We start from the raw sequence: 10,002 nt of genomic DNA, 5'->3' as shown, positions 1-10,002 counted from the left end.
ATATTTTTTCAGGACTTTCAATCAGTTGTGGTTTTACTGGTATTCCACCTAAACTATCTCTACCTAGTTCCTCATAGGATTTTTCTATAATTCTGGCAATTTCAGCTGGTTGGTCTGCTATATCTGTCTCCTTTAACCTCTGGCGGATCGCCACGTTTGCTGCTTCTCCCTTTATGTTGGCTAGTAATATAGCCGAGACCTGCTTGAAGTCTTTTAGTAATTTCATACCAAGAGTTAAAGCGGGTTCTGGACCGTATTCGTCTTGAATTTGTTTTAGCACATCTGGTATTACCGAAATGGATGGAACACCGTGCGTTTTTGTGTAGATGGAAGCAAAGACTGTACCCCAAGTGTCACAGTCCTCCACGTGTGGTGCGATTCCCATTGGAAGACAGATAGTCAGAATCCTGTGTTTTTCTAACTGGGTGGTGTCTGGAAACACCGCCTCTATTTGGGTGATTTTTTGTGCTAACCAGAATGGTATTTGTTCCCGTTTAGCTGGTACTTTACCTAGGCAGGATTGTATGTTCTGTGGTGTAATTTTATTTGTGTTCCCCTGGTGAGGGGTCAGCTGTGGAATTTTAATTGCTGGTTGAATTGTTGAAGTCCGCATCACATATTGGACTAATTGTCTATGTATTTTTATTAATTGTTTTAGTTGTATTAAAAGGTTTGCTGCAGACATCCCATCGATGTCTGGATGTGGTGTGTATCCGGCTATAACCGGCCACGTTGCTCCTGGTCTACCTAATGGACCGAGCCTGGTGATGTGATTATTATGTTTTAGGGCGCCATTAAATAAGAGCAGATGCTCTTGAAATTTAAGTGGTACTTCCACCTCCTCGAAAGGAGTGTACTCATTAGGAGGGTCCTCTGTTTTGTAATAGTGGAAGTACTTTGTTACAGCATTTGCTGCTGGAAAATGTATCCATGAATAATATACCTCTGTCTGCCGATATTCGTGTGCCTCAATTACGAATATGACTGTGCCACCTCTAGGTGTCAGTCCATTTTCTATAAGTTTTAAAGTTATAGATTTCCTCTTGATGACCGGGATGAGTATTATATCCGGGTCTGTGTCTTGCAGTGCATTATCAGCTGCTGCGAGTTCAGTTGCTAACCTAACTGTCTCTCTTTCTTCATCACTGTCTACCATTTTACCGACAGGAAGGTTATTTAGTTTGTTTGCAGATCAGGTTTCTTATGGAAACAAAGATTAGATGCACAATATTTTGGAACAGTGTATCCTTCAACGTTGACTAAACCAAGGACCATACATAGGAGTTTCCTCCTGCGAGGTCTGGCGGATATTACCTTTTACCCACTCCAGACGTCTTTGGAGTATTATGGGAAAAAAGGGGTCTGAGTGAAAAAGAACGACTGAGTTACTCTAAATGTCTTACGTTAGTTTTATCGCCCTTCCAAACACGTTGGGCGCCATGTAGTGTAGTTCCTATTATCCCAATAGGCTCTGCGCATTGGAATAATACCTTCAATAGTATAGGCCTAGACCAGACGTTAACTAGGTCTACTATTGTCGATATTAGACTTAAAGTTTTGGGTTTGCCAGCTAGCTCAGAGTTCACTAGAAACTTTCTCGAATAGGCAAGGAGGAGTTGAACCTCCCTGGATAGACAAGAAGGGATTTAGTTCCTGACAACCATAGAACATGACAACTTTGCTCTCCCCTAATCAAGAGTGTATCTCTAGAGTCGTGTGAAAACAAAAGACGACTTATTTTGCTCAGTCAGTACGTGCATTCTTAGTCTCACCAGATTGTAGAGAAAAGGAAGAGACGGGCGTGTTCAATAAAAGATGTTATTTATTGATCAGTCTCTTTTCTCATACAAGAGAAATGGATCGATATTATTGCAATACTTATGGTTAAGTAAAGTGCATACAATAAAAGCAGAAGTATAAAATAATACTGTAAAAACATTGATATGGTTTCTAAGCCATATGAAGGTTTAAAATGAATAAAATGAATACATACACATTTACATTTGACTAATCGTACTCAACTGGTGTTTCTAACTACGCCTACCCCGTGTACCTGACCTAAGCCTAATACGTGGGCGGGAATAGAAAGTTACAGTTTAAGTTGAGTTTGTTTTGCCAAGTGACTGACTAAAGAATTCTCTGCAAGGGGTTATTCAGTTCTGTACCTGGAATCTAGGATGAATGAGGGATGGTATCTCTCGTCTCTGGTCTCGATATTCCAGGCTGCCTGCGAGGGCTACCCGGAAGCGCCGGAGCTGGATTTCTCGGCAGGAGAAAGCAGCGTCTCGTTCTCAGCGCGTCAGGAAGGCGGGGCTGCGCCAGCGGGGTCTGCTCTGCTTTGGGCTTCGGCAAGTCTGGCTGCTCCGATCTCGTCACCACCGCGTGTGTTTGCATAGGGCAATATTGGTAATATTTATACCTTTAAGGTGCCGAGATTGACGTAAGGATGGACATAGATACGTCAATAAGGATGTCATACGACCTGGTCGTTAGCACATTCTTTTGCTGAAGTTCTCGGTGAAATCAAAACAATGGCCGCAGGGTTTTTCCCAGGTCTGTCATAGGTTTGATTTGTTTTGAGAACTCCGTATGCCTTATCAGGGGCTGGAGGAATATCGCTTGTCTAATTAGATGGCAAGCGTTATGACCTAATTAGATAACACGTTCCTGTGCCGTAGTGTGGCTTTATCAGATAACGGTTCCTGCATCATGGGGGTTTTCTGCCTCATGGGATGGCTGCTAGTTAACTTGTTAACCAGAATAGGGTCAGGAATAGGGGGATCGATACAGAACCTATAGGAATACATCACACCCTCGCACCGCCGAACACCGGCACTTCCAAGTCCCCATCAACCCAAAGACCACCCTCCGTGGTACCCTCATCTACAGACCCCCGGGACCACGCACACAATTCAGCGAAGACATCGCCGACTTCATCAGCCCACACGCCCTCCCCTCCGCCGACTACATCCTCCTCGGCGACCTCAACTTCCACCTGGAGAACAACAATGACCGCAACACCACCACCCTGCTGGACAACCTCGCCAACCTCGGTCTCAAGCAGCTGGTGACCACCCCCACCCACTACGCCAGACACACTCTCGACCCCGTCTTCTCATCCAGCAAGGACATCGCCTTCAGCCATGCCACCGGACTCCACTGGACGGACCACAGCTGCGTCCACTTCAGCTTCAGAAGGACAACGATCCACCACCACCAGCAACAGGTTGCACGCAGAAGCTGGAACAAGATCACAGCCGACCAGCTCGCAACCTCCCTGAGCATGAACCCTCCCTCCAGCGCAACGAACCCTAGTCAGGCGGCCACCAACCTCGCGAAGTGGATCAGCAACTGCGCAGACGACCTCGCCCCTCTTAAGACCCCGCCTAGCAGACCCGGCAGCAAGAAAGCCCCATGGTTCACCGACGAACTCAAGAGCTCCAAGAAGAACTGCCGAGCCCTCGAGAAAGCCTGGCGCAGAGACCCAACACCGAACAACATGACTGCCCTCAAACTCGCCACTCGAAAACACCACCAACTGATCCACGCCACCAAGAAAACTGCATTCAAGGAACGACTGGACAACAACGCACACAACAGCAAGGAACTCTTCAACATCGTTAAGGAGCTCTCCAACCCCAACGCCGGAAACAACGACATCACCCCTTCGCAAGGCCTCTGCAACTCCCTCGCCCTCTACTTCCACAACAAGATCGCGGACATACACAACAGCTTCAGCTCTCAACCGACGCACGCCACGACGGAGCCACTACCCCCCACCACCACCCTCCGTGCCTGGACCCCGATCAGCACCGAAGACACCATCCGCACGATGAACTCCATCCACTCCGGATTTCCAACCGACCCCTGCCCTCACCACGTCTTCAACAAGGCTGACGCTGTCATCGCACCCCACCTGCGGGACATCATCAACACCTCCTTCGACACCGCTACCTTCCCGGAGAGCTGGAAGCACGCCGAACTCAGCGCCCTACTAAAGAAACCATCAGCCGACCCCACCGACCTCAAGAACTACCGCCCCATCTCGCTGCTTCCATTTCCTGCCAAAGTCATCGAGAAGACTGTCAACAAGCAGCTGGCTGCCTTCCTCGAGACGAACGGATCCCTCGACCTCTCGCAGTCTGGCTTTCGGGCCAACCACAGCACCGAGACCGCCCTGATCGCAGCTACCGATGACATCCGAGCACTGCTCGACAACGGAGAAACAGCGGCCCTCATCCTCCTAGACCTCTCCGCGGCCTTCGACACTGTCTGCCACCGTACCCTAGTACAGCGCCTCAGCAACGTCGGAATCCAGGAGAAGGCACTGGAATGGATCACCTCGTTCCTCGCCGGAAGGATGCAGAGAGTCCGCCTCCCCCGTTCAGATCAGAAGCCACCGAAGTCATCTGCGGCGTTCCTCAAGGCTCCTCGCTCAGCCCAACCCTCTTCAACGTCTACTTGAGCCCCCTCGCAGCCATCGCACGCCAACACAACCTCAACATCATCTCCTACGCCGACGACACCCAGCTGATCCTCTCCCTCACCAATGACCCCGCCATCGCCAGAGCCAACCTACACGAAGGGATGACAGACGTAGCCAAGTGGATGATGAGCAGCCACCTGAAACTGAACTCGGACAAGACGGAAGTCCTCATCCTGAGATCTTCACCCTCCGCCTGGGACAACTCCTGGTGGCCCCCCGCCCTGGGCAGCGCACCCAAACCGACGGACCACGCACGCAACCTAGGCTTCATCCTGGACTTCTCCCTCTCCATGACCAGACAAGTCAACGCCGTCTCCTCGTCGTGCTTCAACATCCTGCGCATGCTACGTAAGATCTTCCGGTGGATCCCCACCGAGACCAGGAAGACGGTCACCCAGGCCCTCGTCACCAGCCGTCTGGACTACGGCAACTCCCTCTACGCCGGAACCACCGCCAAACTCCAGAAGAGACTCCAGCGGATCCAGAACGCCTCAGCACGACTCATCCTGGACATCCCCCGTCGCAGCCACAGCTCCGGACACCTAAGAGATCTGCACTGGCTCCCGGTCAACAAGAGAATCACCTTCCGTCTACTCATCCACGCACACAAAGCCCTGCACAACCAAGGACCAGCATACCTCAACAGCCGCCTCAACTTCTACGCTCCCACACACCAGCTTCGATCGACCAGCCACGCCCTCGCCGCCGTCCCCCGGATCCGTAGAGCCACCGCAGGAGGAAGGTCCTTCTCCTACCTGGCCGCCAAGACTTAGAACTCCCTCCCGACCCACCTCCGCCTGACCCAGGACCACCTCGCCTTCAGGAAGCAGCTCAAGACCTGGCTGTTCGAGCAGTAGCGGATCCCCCCTCCCCTAGCGCCTTGAGACCCTCCGGGTGAGTAGTGCGCTATATAAATGCTGAGATTGATTGATTGATTGATTATGGATGCAGACTGCTTAAAAAGTAGTCCTGGCACATTTCCATTAATTTGTTGCACTTTTCATTATTAATTTTGTCTTTAATGGGCTCAGTAGATGCTCACTGCTGCCAGGCCACTCTGTCTCACTATTCTTTCCTTCCTCCTCCCTCAAACCCCTGCATCCTAGTCAACCCTGCATACTCAATATATTGCTCAATCATCACACCTCTTCATCTTATTTGCTTGGTTAGCACTTAGAGGCCCACATAAACGAGGACACGCTCCTATTACCCCATCCTCACAGCACCACTGAAGCAAGCTACAACTGCTTCCTCTCCTGCTCATTTGATGCCCATAGCCTCAAAGCATCAGAAGACTTGACTTGGAGGACGAAGTGATAACATGTGCAATGCTGGGTTACACTTTGATCAATAAAGGTAAATCAATAGAAACTGAAATGGATGAAGTGCAGAAGGACTCTGTCACAGGCATTCCTCTGACCACTGAATCTCCAGTAAGAGCCTTGCAGAGAAAGTGGTCTTAATGTTTGTAGTATGGTTTAACGGAGAATATTTCAAGGAAAGTACATACACAGTTTACCGCCTGCCTTTTTACGTGAATTTCACAGGGTCCTCTGTATCTGAGCCCCTTACAGCAAGTTGGAGAACCAGTGCAAAATTCCTGTTCTTTTCCAGGATAAAAGTCCGATTAAAAAGGATGCTGTTAGCTAAGCAATGGAGGAAAAGGGATCTCACATAGTGAGTAGAACTGCTGATCTTCGAACTTGGGGATCCAGGTTTGAAACCTGGCCAACATCCTGTGATTCTGTGCAACACACAGTGGGACCAAGTCACAAACTTCATTTTGTGGTACATTTAGTAGTACTACAATAATACTATTCAAGCGCTACAAAGTACTATTCACAAAGTCACATGCAGAGATCTCCGCTATGCCTATCTCCACACCAACTTTGGGGTCACTTTGATTGATTGCATGATATCATCAGTGATATTATCAATGATGTCATTTGAGATGTCATTAGTGATGTCATCAATAATGTCATTTGCCATGACATAAGTGATGAGGCTATAAGCAATACATGGTGCGAGCACAAGTTATAATTTGCTCAGTAAACTAAAACTGGTGAATTTAACTTTTTGGTGTTTTTAAACGTGATTTTTTTCTTATTTTACCACCAACCTATAACGTCACTTTAACCTTTTTTTAAGTGAATTTATGATATTTTTTAACATAAGTTGAGATCTTATTACTGTACTTAACTCTAACATTACTTGATCCTTTATCCTTTTTTTTCTCAAGACAAAATGGATTAGGACCTCCCCGTAAAGTGAGTTGCACATACCATCATGTTACTTATTTGTAAACCCTCTTTACACAGCAGATACAGGCCCAGAAATGTGCATAATTTGTGGTATTTATACACCCCACAAATGCCTTTCTTCCATTTTAACCATTTCTGACCATGCTTTTGTTGCATGTGATCCAAGCTTTTGGGCATATGATTCATCCAATGCCTAGAGCCAGAACATTATTGAAGAAATGTATACCCTTGGCTTTACCCAATTGGTATATTACCCAGCCCGAGTGTGGCGATGGGCCTGGCCTTGTATTGCCAGTCTCTCGGTCTCTCTGACCACTGAGCGCCAGCTCATAAGTCTCCAACAGTTAATCAAATTCCTCATTGATAATATGATATACAGTATCCCTGAGATTTCTGAACACTTTGAACTACTTTCACAATGAAAGGACTTAAACAAAATAAAACCAGAGGCCTTCATCCAATTGCTCCTCAGAATGCCTGACATTCAGAACTTCATCCAGAGCTTTTGCCACCATTCTTGGCCACTTGTAACACCTTAATTAAAAATCTTATAAAACTCCAGGAAATAAAGCAAATTCACTTTTAGAAATATGATGTTGGTAAAGAAGACGTGTAAATGAGTTACTTAATATATGCATGTAAGAATAGGAGTATTTCCCTTCTGTCGCTGGTGGATGTTTGTCAGTGGAGCTTTCTTGATGATTTATTGTGAATTCTTTCCCAAACAGTCACCTGCTATTTTCAAAAACTTCTCCATGTTTTGTTTGTTTTGTGGAGTGAAATTAGGCATCTTTTCAGAAATTGAACTCATCAAGGCTTCTGTATAAATCTTGAAAAGAGAAAGACAAAGGTTAAGCATAAGTGTAACTTCTATAATGAAGTTCAATGTAATTTTTCTCTGTTTAGCACAAATCAATTACATGTGCAGATACCACATTTGCCATTGAGTTTCTTATCTTTCCATAATCAATGTACCTCATGGTCTATATTACACTATTGCAGACCCAGATCATGTTGCCATTTATCTCATACATGTCATAGTTACCTGTCAGTTCTGTGAGCTCTGATCTTCTTTTTTAAGAGTTTTATCCCCGAAATTGGCATTCCAATATAGAGGACTACTTTTGGCATATCTTTAATATATACCTGGCAAAACAACAGAGTTGATCCCTCTGTTTATCCTCTATCTTTTACATCCAACAGATGTCTCATGCCCCCTGTCAGTTGATTATCAATTTTTAAAGGATTCACGGCCAACCACTGCCACCATTCACGGTGCCTACCAACTCACTTAATCATCATATCCATTGTCTATGCTTTGAATTCATTTAATTCTGCCTTTGGTGGCTTCAGGTACACCTATGCATAGATTATATGTCTCAAAACCAACATGACAGATAGTGAACATGAACTTAATGACTATAAATCTCACACCCAGGTGCATGAAAACTTTAGAAATGCCACAGTGATCGGTGCCTTGAGGGAAAGAAGAGGTTCAGACCTTTTTATTTTTCTAGACGTTTTTCTTTAATGCTTGGGACTTCCATACCACCATTCTTGATTGTGATCAGTTTAAAAATGTCTGCACACTTAAAATTACAGGTTGCCACTAAAAAGTCCTAAAATTGAGAATCATGTGCACTGCAGACTTCACTGTCCTGCCAGAAGATTATCTGAGTGACATCGACATATGTATAACAAGCATTGGCAATGCCAATAGGTCTGGCTTTAAAGGAATGTTATATGGTAATCTGAAGCATTCCAAGTGGATACCTATGTCTTTCTAAGGAAGCAAGGAACTGTAGATTAATATTGGTAAAAGTAAAAGGTCAGGTGGCAGTTGTAATGTCAAACCAGACCTATAAATCCATGTAGGTTAATGACTGCCAACCTGCCATCTGTGCTGCTGCCAGAGAAAGACAAACAACATAAACTATCTTGTTATCTAAGACATTTTTATAGCGTTACAATGTCAAGTGCTTGCCCCTGAAAATTCAAGCTCAGACAGCTAGATAACTAAATACATTATCAAAGTCAGTTTGTGTTTTAAATGACCACAACCTCATTAACTCTGCATGTGTAATAAGATGTAAGACTGTTTCTCAGCGTGCCTCTGGCAGGTCTAAAATCGATTTGCAGTATAAAACAATGAATAAAATAAGCTGAAAATTGGATAAAAAATGATTACATAAATATAAAGTGTAAAGTTCGATATCAAATGTTCATGTTGTAAAAAACAGAAAATGTGTGCGCTAACAACGAAAAACTCATTTCCATGAACAAAAGACTAAATAAAAGTACATATATAACATATTTATATATATATATATATAGCTATTTATATAAAAAAAATAAAACGGCCTGAAAAAAATGAAAGAAGGGGAGGGAGCAGAAGAAAGAAAGGCACGCCCTTTCATGAGTGTACAGAGCACAAACGCACCAATCAGAAAGCAAGGTTCCGGAAAGGAGAGCCAATGCAATATCACCACTGCCTCAACAATTTCCTTTGCCCAGATGTTAATGTTTCTATTTTCACTTTATGCGTCGGGACGCTCCTAATTTGTGTTTTGCTATCATTAGGAACATCTTACTGTTTCACATTTCAGAATGATGTAGAATTTCAAAAAGGTATGTGAAAATGAGCAATTATCTATAAAATATGCTTGGCTGACCATTCTTTTAACTAAAAGGACATGTGGGCAAAAAGTCCTCCAATGATTCACATGCCTTGATGAAGATAGGATTCCGGGTCAGTGGATGGGTACAAGACAGCAGAGACCCCAGCACCTCGCTGCCCTCTTGTGCGCAGGGAACTCTGGGAATCAATTCCATGTAGGCAAAAGCCAGGGCCCCGTCGGCTTGACACAACTATGAAGGTTTAACTCAACGATCAAACTCATTACCAAGTTAGCCCTTTATGATTAAAGGATGTTCATGGATACCTTGAAATTATCAGCATCCTTCAAAACCTTCCGAAAGATGTCCAGTTCTTGGGTAAGTCTGGCCGGTTCATCCGTGTGTTTGCATGCTTCAGCCAGTGCTTGCAGCATTTGTTGACCCAGTGTAGCATACTCTGGCGTGTGCTCGATGTCTGCAGGCGGAATGATTCCAAGACTGTTGTCAAAGTATCGAAGAAGGAACAGATCAACGCCCTTGCATCTAGAAAGGAAAAAAAGACAAACGAAGTAACACCATTATCATTGACAGTTGCATTGGTGGGTTTTATTTTAAATATCTTTAGAAGCAGTAGGATGT

General features: G+C 45.1%; 1 protein-coding gene across 1 annotated transcript in view; it reads right to left on the bottom strand.

Annotated features, from left to right (window-relative positions):
* Positions 1-6,454: 6,454 nt before the first annotated feature.
* LOC144785385 (uncharacterized) overlaps positions 6,455-10,002 on the bottom strand; it is a 41,037-nt gene continuing 37,489 nt past the window's right edge. The window contains exons 2-3 of the mRNA XM_078664332.1: positions 9,690-9,906; positions 6,455-7,576 (exon numbers count right to left, since the gene is read on the bottom strand). Of these exons, the coding sequence (XP_078520458.1) occupies positions 7,451-7,576; positions 9,690-9,906 (343 nt within the window). The 3' untranslated portion in view covers positions 6,455-7,450. The remainder of the gene's footprint in view (positions 7,577-9,689; positions 9,907-10,002) is intronic.

The sequence above is a fragment of the Lissotriton helveticus genome, chromosome 10 (genome assembly GCF_964261635.1).
Source record: "Lissotriton helveticus chromosome 10, aLisHel1.1, whole genome shotgun sequence".
In the NCBI taxonomy this organism is placed as follows: Eukaryota; Metazoa; Chordata; class Amphibia; order Caudata; family Salamandridae; genus Lissotriton; species Lissotriton helveticus.
This window is presented reverse-complemented; position numbering and strand designations above follow the sequence as displayed.